Source organism: Lagenorhynchus albirostris, chromosome 2 (genome assembly GCF_949774975.1).
Source record: "Lagenorhynchus albirostris chromosome 2, mLagAlb1.1, whole genome shotgun sequence".
Classification (NCBI taxonomy): domain Eukaryota; kingdom Metazoa; phylum Chordata; class Mammalia; order Artiodactyla; family Delphinidae; genus Lagenorhynchus; species Lagenorhynchus albirostris.
In genome coordinates this window covers 165,615,608-165,632,372 of record NC_083096.1, presented here as the reverse complement: position 1 = coordinate 165,632,372, position 16,765 = coordinate 165,615,608, and the positions used below count along the sequence as shown (strand labels likewise).

The 16,765-nt window shown below is 56.7% G+C and overlaps 1 protein-coding gene across 4 annotated transcripts in view; it reads left to right on the top strand.

Annotated features, from left to right (window-relative positions):
* The first annotated feature begins 2,294 nt into the window (after positions 1–2,294).
* The window catches only part of RPS6KA1 (ribosomal protein S6 kinase A1), a 36,093-nt gene continuing 21,622 nt past the window's right edge, over positions 2,295–16,765 (top strand). Inside the window, exons 1-3 of one of the 4 annotated variants that reach the window (XM_060140958.1) lie at positions 2,316–2,444; positions 7,117–7,162; positions 8,504–8,548. Coding sequence is in view for 3 of the 4 variants with exons in the window: in XM_060140954.1 (XP_059996937.1) it covers positions 15,787–15,921 (135 nt within the window). In the remaining variant the exon portion in view is untranslated. Of the gene's footprint in view, positions 2,445–7,116; positions 7,163–8,503; positions 8,549–13,874; positions 13,999–15,786; positions 15,922–16,765 lie in introns of those variants that run through there. The other 3 variants (XM_060140955.1, XM_060140956.1, XM_060140954.1) reach the window with 3 other exon arrangements.

Sequence of the window (16,765 nt, the reverse complement as noted above, 5' to 3'; positions counted from 1 at the left end):
TTGGGGCATCGGAAACTGGCTCCAGGCAACTGATACTAACACTGATGTCTATAACAGCTGCCAACTTTGGCCCAGGTTGCCTCCAGTTTAGCCCTCATTAAGGAGGTAATAGAGTGAGTGAACAAGAGAATGAACTCTAGGGACTTCCCTGGTGGTGCACTGGTTAAGAATCCACCTGCCAGTGCAGGGGACACAGGTTCGATCCCTGGCCTGGGAAGATCTCACATGCCATGGAGCAACCACGTGCCGTGGAGCAACTAAGCCCATGCGCCACAACTACTGAACCTGTGCTCTAGAGCCCGTGCACCACAACTACTGAAGCCCGTGCACTGCAACTACTGAGCCCTGCAAGTACTGAAGCCTGCACACCTAGAGCCCGTGCTCCACAAGAGAAGCCACCGCAATGAGAAGCCGGCGCATCGCAATGAAGAGTAGCTCCCACTCGCCACAACTAGAGAAAGCCCGTGCGCAAAGCCCGTGTGCAGCAATGAAGACCCAACGCAGCCAAAAATAAAAAATAAAAGGAATGAACACTGGGCCTAGACTACCAGGGTTGTCTTTCAGCTCTGCCATTTTCCAGCTGTGTGACCTTGGAGGGACCCAGAAAATGAAACGCTTAACTTCTCTGTCCTTGGTTTCCTCATCTATACACTGGAGATAATAACAGCACCTAACTCATAAGGTTGTTGTGAGGATTAAATGAGTTTACAGGTAAAGTGCTTAGAATAGTGCCTGGTCCATAGTAAGTGCTATGTTAATGTTAGCTCTAATAATTTATCTAATCACACCAGACCGAATGTAAACTCCATGAGAACAGGGACTTTCTTTTGTTCATTGCTATATCCACAGGAATGAGGAGCAGTGCTGGTTTATAATGCATGCTCAAGAAGAGGGCCTGGCTTGTAATATATAGCCATAAATATTTATTGAATTAAATTTAGTCCTCAGGATCTACCTGAAAGATTGGAATTATATTAATGATTCCCCTTTCACAGATAAGGAAACAGGTTTAGAGGCATGAAATGAGTTTTCCAATGTTAAGGAGGTGGCAGAGCTAGGATTCAAATCCAGATTTGTTCGGTTCCAAAGTCTTTTCCACTCAAAACTCAATTCACTTTAACAGCTGAGGTGCTACCCTTGGAAAGTGATGGAATAACAGGAGCATCTGGATTTAGGAGAAATCCTCATGGACTTTGATTTTTTAAAGTCCTAATCTGTTCCCCATCTGCTGTGTACCCTTGGGTAAGTCACCTCATCTTTTTGAGGCTGTTTTATGATGTGTAAACTAGGTGGTGGTAAGGATCCAAGGAGATCATATATTGGTGAAGCCTGACTGGAAGAAGGCTTCTGATAAACAATCCTGCTTTAGAACGGCTTTGCAAATGGACATTCTTCCCCACCCATGAAACACGCAAGCCCATCTCTCCACTCCCCCACGTGTGAATAAATCTCATCACACCTGAACCCCTAACACCTCTTTAGACGGAGGCTGAATCTCTCCGGGGGAAATCTCTCTCCTGCACCCCAAGCACAGCCCAAGTGTCGGTCAATCCTGGAACGTGGTCCCTGCTCTCCTCACAAGCCCAAATGAGCCCAGAGCTGGGCCTGCAGTTGGGAGAGATTCGGGGAGACGGCTTGAAAAGAGCAAAACATGCGTATTAAGACATCACTTTGGAGGCACTGTGGGTCCTGATGGTGGTGAAAGACTTGTACCCTACCTGGAGCCAGGGCGCAGGAGATTCCAGTGTCGCCTTCCGGGGCGGGGTTAGGGGGTCCTAGAGCCTTGTAATGGGGGGAGTAGGGCCCAGGCTCCTTTCTAGCCTTTGCCGGGGTCAGGCCCAGGACATTCAGAGTGTGTGTGGGGGGGCAGGGGGAAACAGCCCCCGCTGGGGGGGGAGAAAGAACATCTGGGGAGCTATTCCAAACGAGGTGAGTGGGGGAGATGGGTAGCCCTGGCATGGTCCCCTCCGGGGACCAGGTTTGGGAGGGAGAAGTCAGGAGGGCCTCTTCTGGGCTGAGCAGAGCGCGGGCCCAGGGCTCGCGGTGAAGGCGGGGCCCGCACTCTCTTCGCGGCGGGGGCTGGGGGTCTGTGCTGGGAATGCCGCGCCGCGGGGGCCGGGGCGGGGCTTCATTGGCCCCGCCCTTCGCGCAGGTAGCCAATGGGCGCGGCGGCGCCGGGTGACGGAGGGAGCCGAAGTGCGAGTGCCGCGGCGGCGGCGGCGCGGACGGCCCAGCGAGAGCGAGAGGGTCTCGGCGGGCGCGAGGGGGTTAGGGGGCGCGGGGACGAGGGGACGCGGGAGCGCGGAGCTTGGGACCTCAGGACCTGGGAGGCGAGGCGGCCCGGACCGCCGGTGGAGCGCGGGCCGCCCAGCGGCGGCGCGATGCCGCTCGCCCAGCTCAAGGAGCCCTGGCCGCTCATGGAGCTGGTGCCGCTGGACCCGGAGGTGAGTGAGCTGGGCGGGGGACGGGCGCTGGCGGCCGGCGAGCCCGAGTCCCCACAGGGGCGGGGCGGCCCGCGGCGCCTCTGTAGCCTGGCGGGCGCCCGCGCGGACGCGAGTGCCCTCCGATCTCTTGCCCCCTCTCCGGCTCCACCCCCTTCTGCCCCGGGTGTGTGTGCGCGAGGGACAGTTCCGCCACAGCGCCGAGAAACCCCTTAGCCCGGAGAGGGTATGCCGTAGTGCGCTGAGATCTGACTCCCGCCTCACCCCACACACCTAGGACCTGTACCGGGAGCTGTCGGAGTTTCCTTCGTTAGGGCAGATGGCCAGGGCTGGGGTGTCAGATGTCTCGGATTCTACAAGAGACAAGGATCATGGGACCCCCCCTCACTTCTCCTTGATGTCTCCCAGCGCCCTACCCCAAGAGCTCCCGCTACTCGGCTGCTGACCCTAGAAGGATTGTCCCTCTTGACCCTAGCAGTTGTGGAATTTGGGGTGACACCGCCCGTCTGGGGCTGAAACTCTTGGTTTTCTTTGCCCCAGCCTAGGGTCAGAGGACACCTGTGTCACCTGCTCCAGGCTGGGGGGAAGAGAATGGGGAAAAGCCCTTAGACATTGTGAAAATTATTCCTGGAGATGAGGAGAACGTTGGTTCCTGCCCCCTCCCATAGGAAGGACTGGGCCCCTGGGGAGTTTGGTCTCTGCCTGCCTAGCCTCTCCCAGAAGCACCTCCTGCCCTCTGAGGATTCTATGGTGCTAGGCCCTAAGCTTGCAGAAGGCCAGCTCTTCCTGTGCCCTTTGACCCCCAGGGTCAAGGTCAAGCCCATCTGCCAGCAGATGGAGAAAAAAAACTTTTCCCTTAGCCTCATTCTGGGAAGGAGGTAGGTGATACTGCCTTTCCAGAGGGGATGTGGGGATATGCAGGGAGGGTATGGAAACCTCAATGAGCCTGGGAGCCAAGATGATTTTCTTCTGGCTTGGGCTCAGAGCCCCTGCTTAGATCCCCTCCTCTGCCCTCTCTTAACTGGGGCAACCACCAAGTGCCCTGCCTCTCAGGGTCACAGGTTGAGATCAGAGTGAGGATCCCTGGTCCCCAGAACCCAGGGTGTGCTGCCTCTTTAAAGGGATGGTCATGGCTGACACTGGCTATTGGAGGGTGGGCGCATGGCAGGATTAGGTAGCCAACCTGAAGGCGCAATTTGGAGTAAATTGCTTTGGGATCCCTGCCATGGGGTTTTTACGGGCCCTGCTCAGTTCAGAAGTTCTCTCGCTGACTCACCCTCTGAGGTGAGGAACACTGCCCTCTGCAGCCCCTATCCACCACAGCCCACCCCCCAAGGACTGGGGCACAGGGGGTTGGGGAGGTGCTCAGAGGTGGATTCCTTTGCCTTGGCAAACCGTTGAGACCTAGGCCTCCCTAGAGGAAGGTGGACTGGGAGGGGCCAGGGAGAGACTTAATCTGAGGACTTACCATGGGTTATACTAGTAGGGAAGAAAGACACCCAGGAGCTCAATTCCCAGTCCAGGGCACTACTTCCTGTTTCTCTTTGGGGAATCCTGGGGCAGGGGCCAGGTTTAAACAGGAAACTCAACTCAGTTTTAGTACTGCTGCAGCTGAACTCTGAGAGGAAGAGACTGGCTTATTTCCTAGGATTAAGGGGGCTGTGATTTCTCTAGGAGCTTCACCTTGGAAACACTGTGTGACCCCCAATCAGTCTTTAGCCTCTCTGGGCCTCTGTTTCTCCAATGGCCAGGGCTGGGTTCTGGCCTCTGCTTTCTGGGCCTGAGAGGGTACAGAGTCCCGAGTACCACGGCCCATTTTCCTCCTCCCCACTCCATGGAGGTGCCAGGCGACTGGGTGTTATTGTTTGGGTAACAGGAGCCATGGGGCAGCCAGGGCGCGGGTTGGGCTGTTTTCACTGGAGAACAGGGCCTCGCTGTTCTTAGCCCAGGTGACATGTAAGTGATACAGCAGCCTGAGCTGCAGGTATAGGCGCTGCTGCTGGCTCCTGGCCAGGAAGGAGGCAGGCAGAGGGGCTGGTGGGGGCATTTGGCAGAGGCCTGGGATCTGGACTGCCCTGCTCTCCCCATGACGCTGCCGAAAATGGGCTGCTGGGAGGCGGGGCCTTGTCTGGGGTGTGGCCCAGGTGGAGTAAACCCATTGGAAGTGTGGTTGACGATTCTGCCTGGGCCTTCCCTGGCCTTGCTGAAAGCAGTAACCTTGACCCCAGGCCCAGCCTCTCTGTGTACAGAGCTTCATTATGTGCCACCCACCCCACTTCACCACTGTTACCTTATTAAAATAAAACAACTCTCAAAACAACTTCTCAAGGTAGGGATTATTACCCCCATTTTCATATGGAACAGCTGAACTCAGAGAGGAGAACTGGCCAGTGAATTAATGTCAGAGTCAGAATTGGAACCCAGATCTCTTGTTGTCTCCAGCCTAGTTGGGGGAGGCTTAAGGACAGGGAAGAGCTGGGATCAAACTGGCCCAGGTGGAAGGTACTCCAAGAGAGGCTCCGGATGTTGGCAGACTCTCCTGTCCAGCCTTTGCTGAGGACTGGTGGTACCAGCCGGCCCTGGCACCTGGCCCCCAGCTTCCAGCAGCGCGCAGGGCTGCCAGTGCTGGGCTCTGAACCCAACTCCTGGGGCTGCTTCCTGCCTGTGGGGCACGTGCTGTCTTTGTCCATCTGCTGCCCGGCCTCTCCAGACGCTACCCTGGCCCCTCTTCCCGAGACAGAGCTGGTTGGGTGGGAAGGAAGGATGCTTGGTGAAACCCATCTCTGACCTCTGGGGAGGGGGGACAGTGGTCTGGAGGCCCTCCGCAGCTGTCCCCATGAGTAGTGCTCTCTGAGGAAGAGGGAGGAGAGTGGGTCTCCATCCTCCAAGAGGCCAAAAGCCCTTTCCTATACCAGACTTTTTAGACAAGGTCTTCCATTCAGTATTCTGCAAGGTCAGTATCATTGTCCTCTTTCGTTCATTCATTCGTTCATTCAGCAAATATTTATTGAGCACTTATCATGTGACAAGTACTAACCCAAGCAGCAGGGTACAGCTGTGAACAAGATGGACCTGCCCTCGTAGTACAGATGAGAAATCGAGGCTCAGAGAAGTAATGTGACAGACACAAGGTCAGAATGAGAGGCTGGCAGACCTAGCATTAGTGGCTGTGTCTTTGTGGCTGCAAACCTGTGTTCTTTCCACCATCTGTGCAGCAGTCAGACCAGAGGGGCAAATGAGCCCTGTCTTCCCAGGACCCTGGCTCTAACGGGGGAAGCTCACCTGTGGTCCTCTTCGCACTTACAGTTCTTTCTCCAGGGCTGCCCACTCCCCTCTAGAGACCTTGTGCAACAGCTCTTACGGGCATGGGGCTCCATGAGGATGGCATCCAAGCTAGAGACCCCTGGACTGGAGGCAACCAAATAGGGCCTGTGGAGCCCCCTGAATCCTCCAAGATACTGCTCTGTAAGCACACACCTCTGGGCACACCCACCACCTCCTCCCCACCCTCATCAGGGATTCAGGCTTGCAGCCACATGACTCTGGGTCATGGCCCGATGTCTTAGGGACCACAGGTAAGTCCCTCAACTCTCTGAACCTTGTCTGAAAAATGGGAGTAATAGAACTTTCTCTGGGGAATTCCCTGGCGGTCCAGTGGTTAGGACTCTGCACTTCCACTGCTGGGGGCATGGGTTTGATCCCTGGTCGGGGAACTAAGATACCGCATGCCGCATGGCATGGCAAAAAAACAAACAAACAGAACTTGCTCTGGCCTCCTTGCTCTCTTTGCTGGGTTGAGCTTTCATTTGACAGGCTACATGCTGGACCCTGCTCTGGGTGCCAAGGAGATGATGCTGGACAAGTCATGGCTCCTTCCTGAGTTAATCTGCAGTTTGCTCGGTGCTTTGAGGCCCAGAGGAGGGAGGAAAGGGCTTGAGACTGTGTGGACAGAGGAGATGACATTAGAACTGAGTCCTGAAAGAAGACCAGGGGTTTGCCAAAGTGACCAGGCAGGAAAGGTTTTCTTGGTAGGAGGAGCCACCGTGCGGATGCATGGGGATGTGAAACAAGCTGGTCTGTTCAGGGTCTCAGGTTGTTCAGTTTAGCTCCGTAATAGGGCCTGATAGTAATAATGGGGACTGTTTGTGGACCAGTTACGTGCCAGGCATATGTACTTTACAGACACTATTTTGCTTGCTTCTTACAGCCACCCAATGAGGTACATTACTTTTATCCCCATTTCACAGATGAGGAAACTGAGACCTTGAGAAATGAAGTAACCTCAGGGTCATGCAGGTGGTAGAAGCCAGAATTTGAACCCACATGGTCAGGTTCCAGAACCCACATTAATCACCTGTGTTGGGCAGTTGGTGATGACGGCTTTGAACGCCATGCCAAGGAGCTGGGACTTTATCCTGCAGGCAGTGGGAAGCCATGGAACGGTTTGGGGCCTGGTACGTAGGAGGTTCTCAATAAGGAGTGAGTGAGTGACCAAGGGAGTCGATCACTCAAGTGTAACGATTACAGTTGAGTTTTAGGAAGGGTGAGGATTTGGAATGGGGGAGGCTGGTGTATAGGCCATTGTTACCATCTGGGGGAATTATGTCAAGAGTCTAGAATGCTGGGTGAAGTGGAACTCCATCTACAAATGCACCGTGCCTCCCCCTCCCCCCAGCCCTGGTCGACCTGGTCCTTCTCCCCAGGCTTCTGAGAGATGACAGGTATGTGTATGCGTGCGTGGTGGGGCCTGTAGAACACTGGCCCCTGGGGAGGATTAGGGGCATTAAAGGGGCTCAGGGGGCAGGATGTCCGGGGAGCGACAAGGGGAGGGCTGCTCCAGGGGCAGGGAGATTATGTAATGGGCAGAGCACAGCTATGCTTGCTGCGGCCGGGCAAAGCCACAGCTGCCCTGTGGACCCGGCCCCTGGCTCCAAAGTCCTGGGTCTTCCTGGCCTCTGCACACTCTCGCTGTGCAGGAGGGGTGGGGACAGCTTCTTTCAGCTTCCTAAGGCCCAGATGGGGTAGGTTACTCACCTAATATCACAAAGGAAAGGGACGGTGTACCCCAGGGTGAGTAGCACCCACCTGAGGGTGAGGTCTGGGGGCTGGAGGACTGCCCAGGGGCGGGCTCCAGTGCCTGCCTCTCTGCAGGTAGTTCCCCTAGCTGGGCAGTGGGCTGCTTTTCCTCAGTCCTCTTTTGAGCACCTCCTGGTGTCAGAGACCGGATTTTGAATCCCCACTTACCAGCGGTGTAACCTTATGCGCCATCACTAGGCCCCTCTGCGCCTCAGTTTCTTCCTTTGCCAAGTGGGACCAGGGCCTGCCTCCCAGGTCATGAGGGTTTAATGGTGCCACAGGTGTGAGGCACTGAGTCCAGTGCCGGGCATGTGGCAGGGGCTCGGAAGAGAAAAGCTGTTAGCACCAAGCCCTAATCTCTGCCCTCCCAGGGCTCCCCGTTTTTTAGGAGGGGCAGGCCCGTGTGTAAATAGTCCCTGCGTTGTGATAAGTGGTAAAATGAAGGATCGCAGGACCGTAGTGGAGCAGCAGTGATTCTGCAAGGATAGGGAGGGGTCCCAGAGCTGGCAGGGCCAGGGTAGCCACCATCACTGGGCTGGGCACTCTTCCAGACTTTGTTGCCTTCAGCCCTTGCATCAACCCTGGGAGGTGATGTAAATACCCTCCTGCTACAGATCAGGAAACTGAGGCCTCTTGAGTTGGTTAGCTGGCATGCACAGTTTGTCTGTGGCAGAGCTGGGAGTCCTTTCCTTCTCACTGGGAGAAGGTGACATTTGAGCTGAGCCTTCAAAGATGAGGTATTTGCCAGGCAGAGAGCCCGAGGGAGAGATGCCGGGAAATGGTCCGCCTGAGTTGTGAGGGGCTGTTGCAGGAGCCTTGATGCCTGTGGAGGTAGAGAGGACACAGCCAGAACTCCCACCCTCACCTCCATGGCCCCCTAGCTACTGGGAGCAGCCGAGGGTGGGGGTGCCCCATGGGGTCTATCTTTGCTTTGTGCCACTCTGGTAAGTTTGACAGTGTTCCCTCATCTCCCTTCTCTTTTCCAGAATGGACAAGCCTCAGGGGAAGAAGCTGGACTTCAGCCGTCCAAGGTAAGGACCAGGGCTAGCACCAGAGCTAGGGACCGTCAGGGGTGGGGGGACCGTTTGCATGGAGTGGAAGAGGAGGGAGGCCTGCCCTCGTCCCCCCCGGGCGTGAGGCCCTTTGGCCCAGCTCAGCCTTCCTTCTCTGGTCCCACCTAATCCTCGAGGCAGCCCTGTGTGTCAGGATTACTTGCTCCAACCTTCCTATTTCTCAGGTGAGGGGACTGTGGCCCAGACAGGGTCAGAATCCAGGCTAGAACTCTGGTTACCCATCACCCAGACCAGGACACTTCCTCAGTTTATTTACTCGTGGCAGCTTGGCCGACTGTATTGAGAGGGTGAAGGGGTGCTGAGAGAGGCTCAGGTCTGCTGGGCCTGACGTGGGCCTGGAATCATCTGGGCACCTGGCGCTGGAGGGAACCTGGTGGCCGCAAATCTAACCAGGGCCCAGTGCCTGGCATGTGGCGCACAGGCCATTTCTCAGGGACCCCACCTCCCAGCCCCAGGCTGGCTCCCTCTCCTCTGCTCTCTCTGCTTCCCCTGGGTTCCTCCCTTCAGCCCCTCACTCCTGTTGCTGGTTTTGTGTGTTGACAGAAGTGCCAGGGCTGGGTGACAGTTGTGTGACCTTGGGTGGGTCGTTTGTTTCCTCTGGGCCTGGGCTTTCTCATCTCCACGTTGAGCTCCTCCAATTCTCGAGGAGCTGCGAGGTCACAGAGCTGCTGGCTGTGGAGGGGCTTTGGAAGCCGCCAGGCAGGACAAAGTGTGGGTTCTGGCAGTAGAGCCAACCTGAGTTCGAGTCCTGGCTCCACCATCACCATTTGACCAGAAGCTTCTCAAAAGTTTCCTCAGCTGTACCTTGGGTATAATAGTAACCTACTTCTCAGGAGTGACGTGAAGGACAAGTGAGGTAGCAACCGCCTGCCACACAGTGCCTTCAGCAGCAGCAGCGTGGACGCCCTGCTGTATCGCTCAGCGCCACTGCCTGTTAGTGGCCACACCCTCCTGGCCTGGGTCTGCCTGGGCACCAGACCACGAGCTCGACCTTTGAGATAGACCCAGAGCTGGTCCTGATGTTTGCCTTGACTCAGCCTCCTAGGATAAGGGAGCTGAGCTGCCTGGGATAGGGCAGGCTGACAGAAGCAGGCTCCCACCCCCTCCTGTTTTTGGCACTATGGCAGCCTTGGACCACCAAAAGCAGTCCACGTGGTGTGGACTGGGCCCCTTGGCTTATCTCAGCCCCATGTCTGGAGAATCTCTTCCCACAAAGGAGCTGCCCCTGGTTGCCTAGTAACAGAATGAAGGGGCTGTAGGTCTCCAGTGAAGACCCAGAATGTTCAGATCTTGGGGCTGTGGTTCTGGGAGTTGCAGAAGTGCTTGCAGCTTTGAGGGAGCTGGTGGTGAGTGCAGCTTCTCACCTCAGTGCTGGAGAGGCTGGTTGGGAAAGGGCAGGAACTTACCCAGGCGGGCGACCTACATTTGATCCCAAGCCTGGGACTCCTTCTTGCTCTAGAGCAGATCCTGGGCTGGGAAGGGAGATGTGGCTGGACACGATGGGTCAGGGAGAACCTCCAATGCCACGTTAAGGGAGAGAAAGCGCCATATCAGGAGCTTTGCATTTGGTTCTCATAACACCCCTGGAGGTTAACTCTCCCCATTTTACAGATGAGAAAATTGAGGCCCAAGGTCAAATAGCTGGTGGGCGATAGGGTCAGGTCTTGCTTGACCAGAGAGCCCACCCTCCTCCCAGCCCAGGAAACACACTGAGTGCTGAAGAGGAGGAGCATTGGGTCCCCGTGACCCCAAGTTCCATCATTCCTCGGCACCTGCTCACTCACCTTCTCCATTGCTCCAGAACCTCCTAGCATCCCCAGTGCCCACTTCTGGGCTCAACACACCAGGGAGCGCTCAGCCTGTGGTCAGGACCTCATCCCTTTGTTTAGTGGAACAAGCTGGCAGCAAGCTGGTTTATGTTTTGCAACATCAGACTTTCAGTGCACCCTGCTGTAGCACTGGGGACCCCAAAATGAATTCAACACCCACCCTCAGGGAGTTCCCAGTGTTGGGGGAACGGTGGTAACAGGAAAGCTGTGTGGAGGGCGCTGTGATGGGGAAGAACAGGCTGTGGGCACCTAAAACCTCCATTCTGCGCCAGGCCTCATAGTGGGCAGTGAAATATACCACCTTCCTACATGTCTCCTGGGGGCATGATGAGATGAGCGCATCCCGGGGAACCCAGCCAGTGGCATCTGAACTCAGGGATGAGCGTGGACCAGAAGGACAGTCACTGCTGTGTGTGGCAGAAGAGGAAGAGTTGGGATGGACCGTGGGGCACCAGGTCACCTTCCCTGCAGAGCTGGCATTTGGCTGGGCCTCGAAAGGCAGGATTTGGGCAGCTGGAGAGAAAAGTGGGCCTTCCAGGTGGAGGAGAGGCCTGACTTGGAGGGGGACTTGGGAGGCAGGGGCTCTGAGTTCAGAATCCTGCCCCTCTTTCTTGTTTGCTGTGTAACCTTGGGCAAGTGATTTGCCCCTCTGAGGCTCAGATGTCTTTTCTGTAAAAGAATAGGGTCCACCCCACAGGGCCACCCAGAGGAGGGAATGTGATGTGTATAAAGTGAAGAATCCAACAGGGTTTGAGGCATACTATTGGTGTTTAATGCTTGTTTATTTTATCCATTTCAGGCAGAAGGGGAGATTGGGGTTTTAGCAGCTATAGTGAGGACTGCAGTCTAGGGTGAGAGCTCCTGGAGTGCACCTGGTGCCCTCAGGCATGCTGGGGCTCCATTCACCCTCCCTCCCTTCCTGGGGGTGGACTGGGTGCCCCAGGCCCCCTCCCCCGGCTATCTCCGGAGCTGGACCCCTTTGAAGCTCCTGCAGGTCTATTTTGAGAGCTGAGCGTCTCCCCCCTCCCCTTCTCTCTTCCTGTTTATGAAACCCTGATCCCTCCCGGATCCCTCATGCTCCCCCTGGCTGGAGCTCAGGCAGGATGTGACTGTGGACTTCGGGGAGCCTTGGGAGCTTCAGGTGTTGAGGGGAACTTCCCTGGGACTAGCCAGGGCAGGCTAGCCCACCTTCCCAGCACCTGAGACCTGCTGGGCTCTGTCCCTTCAGCCTGCCCAGAGGAGACCCTGCGGCAGTAAGAGTGCCCGTGTAATCCAGGGAGTTCTGTTTACCACATCCCTTTGTTTCTGTGGCCCATTTTGCTTCTAGAAACAACCTTTTGGGGGTGGAACAATCTAGTTTTGACCTCTATTTCATAGAAGAAGAAACTGAGGCTCAGACAGGGAAAGAGATTTGCCTGGGAACACTCAGCTAGTGAGTAGACGGTTCTTAACTTCCCACACTGTACTCCTGGCCTCAAGCCTCTTTTCCATGCTGGTCTCTTCCTACACGGAGTGTCTAAATTTTTCCTCCTTTCTGCCTGGCCAACTTCTGTTCATCTTCAGGGTCCAGCTGGACTGCCCTGTCTTCCTGGACCTCACCCCAGGCAGATAGTTAGAGCCTCTGGGCACCTACAGCACCTTGACTGCACTGTGTCCCAGGATAGTTGTGTTTTGTTAGTGTGTATTTATTTTGGGGACAGGTCTGCCTTAACATGTGCGCCTCCTAGTGTCTGGTTCCTGGCCTGAGGACAGAGCAGCGGGCCAGTAGCTGTGAGTGATTTCCAGAGGGGAGGCAGGCTGGCAGGGCTTGCAAGGAAGGTGATAATGAAATGCTTAGAGTGTAGGCTTTGGAAGTAAACAGGTTGATTTTGCCCTGAGCTCTCCCCCTTTCTGGCCATGTGGCCTTGGGCAAGTCACTTTCTATCTGAGTCTAGTTTTCTCCTTTCTGAAATGGGATCAGTACTTCCTTGGAGCTAGGACACAGGGCCTGGCAGAATCCACACCAACAAAAGTTGAGGGAAAGAATGACTTCATGCAATAAATGTTCAATTAATAGGCACAATTCTCATTGTCATTCCATGCCAGTCCTGGCCTCGGGCCCAAAGCCACCTCCCCTATCAAGGATGCTTGGGAAATGTAGATCCCTCCTCACCTGCCCAGAGGCATGCTGGGAGAGGCGTCTGGGGACATCTGTCCCACCAGAGGGGGCAGTCCTGGGAGGCCCTGCAGATGATGCCAGCTGGGGGAGGGGCTGTTGGTGTCTATTAGGGCCAGAGATTAGCAGGTGGGCTTGGGTTGCAGCTGCTGGAGGGAGGCCCAGTGTGGGGACCCTACGGGCCAGGGATCAGGTGGGGGGGATCTGGGCTTCTCTCCAGCTGCCTTGTGGGAGGAAGTAAATAAGAGGAAGTATCTCTAGGGGGAATGGGGCAGGGACCAGGGGGTGGGGTCTGGTGCTGTCCTCCCTACTCCTGCCACCAGCGGCCTCACAGGCCCTGCACATTCCCTTCAGTGAAGGCAGTTCCGAGACAGTTTCCTTCCTGTCGCCCCTTCCCGTAGCCTGCTAGCCATGGCGAGTCTTCCTTTGCTTCCGAGGGATGCAAGGGTTGGGGGGCCCCAGCCGGCACTGGACCAGAGAGCTTTGGGGCTCTCAGGACTGCCCCAGCCTCCAGACCCCAGACGCTCCAGAAGAAGCTGGAGTACAATGAGAGGCCTCGGTCTAAGGAAGCATCTTTCACAACACCCAGCAGGCCGTCATCAGGCAGTTATCGGAGGCCCTGTGGGGACTGGAAGGGGAAGTTCGGTGTACGTGGGAGCGTTTCCACATAGGGGATGTCTGTGGACATGGTTTCCGATCATCGGACTGTGTGCATTTGTGTGTGTCACTTTCTGTGGGTGTACTGGTGTCAGGGATGTGGTGAGGCCATGTGGCAAAGGGCTGGGCCTGGTCAACCCCTGCCCCATGGCTACCTGCTCCTCCTCTCAGGCCTCTGTGAGGTCCATGCTAGGGCCTTCTGCCCCCCTGCCCGTCCCAGGGCCCTGGGCTGGCAGGCTTCTTAGGGCAGGGTGGTGTCCGCTCTGTAGGCTGCCATTTTGGGCGGGCCCAGCCATGGGAAGGTCACTACGGGGGAAGGATTTCCCATGCTCCAGACCGGGACAGTCAGAGATGGTGGCCTTGGTGCCCTCTGCCCCCCATTCTCTCCAGGGGATGTTTGCAGGTGTGGGGTACCCACTGTGTCACTGCCTCATCTCCTTGTAACTTCTGTCTGTGTTCTAGTCTCCTTTCCTTAGGATCAGAGGAGATGAGGGGTGTCTCTCTGGGCCCACCCTGGAGCCCTGGGTTTGGGGTCTGCATTGTCCCCTCCTTAGCAGGGGAGCCTAAGCCGTCTTCTGTCCCTCCTCCCTGCAGAGGGGGAAGTGAGAAGGAGGGGGTCAGGGACCCTGCCTGCTTGGCCAGGAAAGCTGAAAAAGCAGAAGTAAGGGGAGTAACTGGGCCCTCTGACCGCCAGCTTGGGCCCCACCATGCAGACCCCGGCAGATTTCCCCAGAGTTGAGAGAGACTCACTCCCCTGTCCCAGAAAGGTGAGCAGAGGGTTGGCCTGCCTCTAGCGGGGTCTGTCATGACTCTGGGCAAGGAATGGGTTTGGGGGTGGCTGTGTCCCCTGGGGTTTCCGGGTGACTGCCTGTGTCCCCAGGGAGTGTTCTCAGTCAGAGGCAGACAGACAGGTGGAGATTCAGACCTCAGGATGGGGTGGGTAGGGGTTGCTGTGTGGTCTTGGCCCTCCCCAGCCCCTCTCTGAGCTGGGCTTTCTGCCTGTCCCACCCACTGGGTTACACTCAGGGGCCTGATTCGCCTGCAGCTTTTGTGGCTGTTCAGGATCCCCTGAAGATGGGGCTGTGTCTCTGAGGGTCAGCATCTAGAATGGGAAGTCCCCCAGACTGTCCTGGTGCTAAGGGAGGGGGCAGGATTGGAAAGGCAGGACGTGGCTCTGGCTGACTTACCTGCCCATGCTTTCCTGGTACTTGAGGTCTGCTGACCCCAGGCCAGGCAGTAACCAGGGGAAGAACTTGGGTTTGAGCTGGCTCTGCCACCTGTTCACATTGAGCCTGGGTGAGTCACTGTCCTGTGGGCCTCAGTTTCTTGTTCCTGAAGTGGGGGATGACAGCTTTGGGATATTTGGATCAAAGCCATCAGTTTGCACTCAGGAGACATCCATCTCGGTCTCCAGTGTCTTGATCCTGGGCCCCTCAGGCCATAGCATGGGAAGGAAACTCCAGAGAAATGGAATTCCTCAGAGATGAGTCTGCCACGAATACCAGACTGCTCTCCCAAGTGCTGGGAGTTTGCAGGTGATGTCCCATCGCTTTCCTGCCCCCAGGCAGACCAGCAGGAACCTGGAGGTCTTCCCTTAAGTCCAGAGTCTGACTCTCGGGGTGTCTTTGTGTCTTTCCTGCCTGTATGTGTGCCCTGGGTATCTGTCAGTCTCTTTGGGCCTCACTGATGCTGACTGCTGCCCACCTGCCTCTGTTGTTGAGCTCCTGTCTCTGTCTCCACTTCATGAGTGTCTGTCTTCACCTGTTGGGTACATGTCACGTACTGGGTGCCTGTTGGGTCGTGTCCCCTTCTGTCTCTGCCTGTTGAGTACATGTCCCCATCTGTCTCCACCTGTTGGGTGCAGGCCCCCATCTGCCTCTGCCTGTTGGATCCCCATCTGTCTCTGCCTGTTGGGTACATGTCCCCATCTATCTTTGTCTGTTGGATATGTGTCCCCATCTGCCTCTGCGTGTTAGGTATGAGTCTCTGTCCACTTCTGCCTATTAGGTATGAGTCCCTTCCTGCCTCCGCTTGTTGGGTACATGTCCCCATCTGTCTCTGCCTATTGGATGTGTGTTCTTCCTACGTCTGCCTGTTGGGCACATGCCCCTATCCATCCCTGCCTGTTGGGCATGTGGACTCTCCTACCCATCTGTTGGATGCCCACCATCATCTGTCTTCACCTGTAGGATGCCTGCCTCTGCCTGTTGGGTGTCCCTCTTTATTTGCCTCTACATGTTAGTTGCCTGTCTCTCCCTGTTGGGTACCTATCTACTCCTCAGTAGCTGGGTTGGCATGGGGCTTTCCCTTTGAAGGCCCACAGGGAGGATGGGGAGGAGGGCCCGAGGGCAGCCCTCAGGCAATGGGGAGGGGGAAGAGAGAGGAAGGGAGCGTGGTAAGGGAGCTGGGAAACCACAGGCCCTGAGTGATTGGCGGTCCTGGGCTCGGCCCAGCCCCCACCTTCACCCTGCACATCCGCCTTGGGCCTGGCCACCTCCGCAGCAGCCCCGGACGCTGCCTGCTCCTGCCATGGTGCCTCTGCCCAGCCCAGGCGGATGGAGCGGGATCCCAAGCTGCCCCGTCTGCGGCTCTGGGCCCTGCTCCCCTGGCTGCCCAGGAAGCAGCGGCCCAGGATCAGCCAGACTTCTCTGCCTGCCCCTGGCCCTGGCCCTGGCCCCAGGCGGGATTCGGTGAGTGTGCCCAGATGTCTGGGCCTGGCCTGACTGTGGCCCTTGGAGCAGGTGCCTTGGAAGCCAGTTTAGCCTCAGCTGGCTGTGGGCTCTCCTTGCCCACGCCTGTCCCTGCTGGGTGATTGGACCCTGCCCAGAGTTGCTTCCTGGGGAAGTGAGGAGGCACTTCAGGGCTCCAGGGCCATATGGACAGATTGGAGGGAGGGCAGAGGGGTCCTAGAACAACTGGGACGTGGCAAGGGCTTTCTAGTAGACTTGTATGAAGGAAGTTTCAGAGGGTGGAGCATAGAGTCTCTGGCCTTAGCTCCTACCCACCCCAGACTGGCACTTACCCGGTTGGTGGGGGAGTCTGAGGTGACTCATGGGTTCTTGTGTATCTCAGCCCTGTCCTTCTAGCCAGAGACAGCCCATCTTCCATCTTGACCAGGAACAAAAGCCCAGTTGTGCCTTCCCAGTATGAGAACAAACCCTACTTCCTATTGTGGCAAAACCAAAACCTTTGCAGCAGGGGGAGGGGAGCCGCACAGGGAGGACCTGGGGCAGGTTCGTGGGCCTCAGCCAGAGCCTGGGCTTGCCTCCACCTGGCCGTGCCTGGGCATCCCTCTGGGCCTGAACAGGCTGGAGCAGCAGGAGGTACAGGAGCTCACCTGACCCGGCACCTTGGTAATTTTCCCCTCCCCGGCTTTTGCTATTGATGAACTGGGAGGCCCTGTCAGGGTAGCTGGCTGGTTGGGCCTGTAGGACCCTGTCTGCTGAGATCCGGTGGGAGTAGACTTGGATGGGGGGACATGCCCTGTGCTGACCTGAATGGGGCCCACCGTGCTCACCCGCTCTGTTCCTCCAT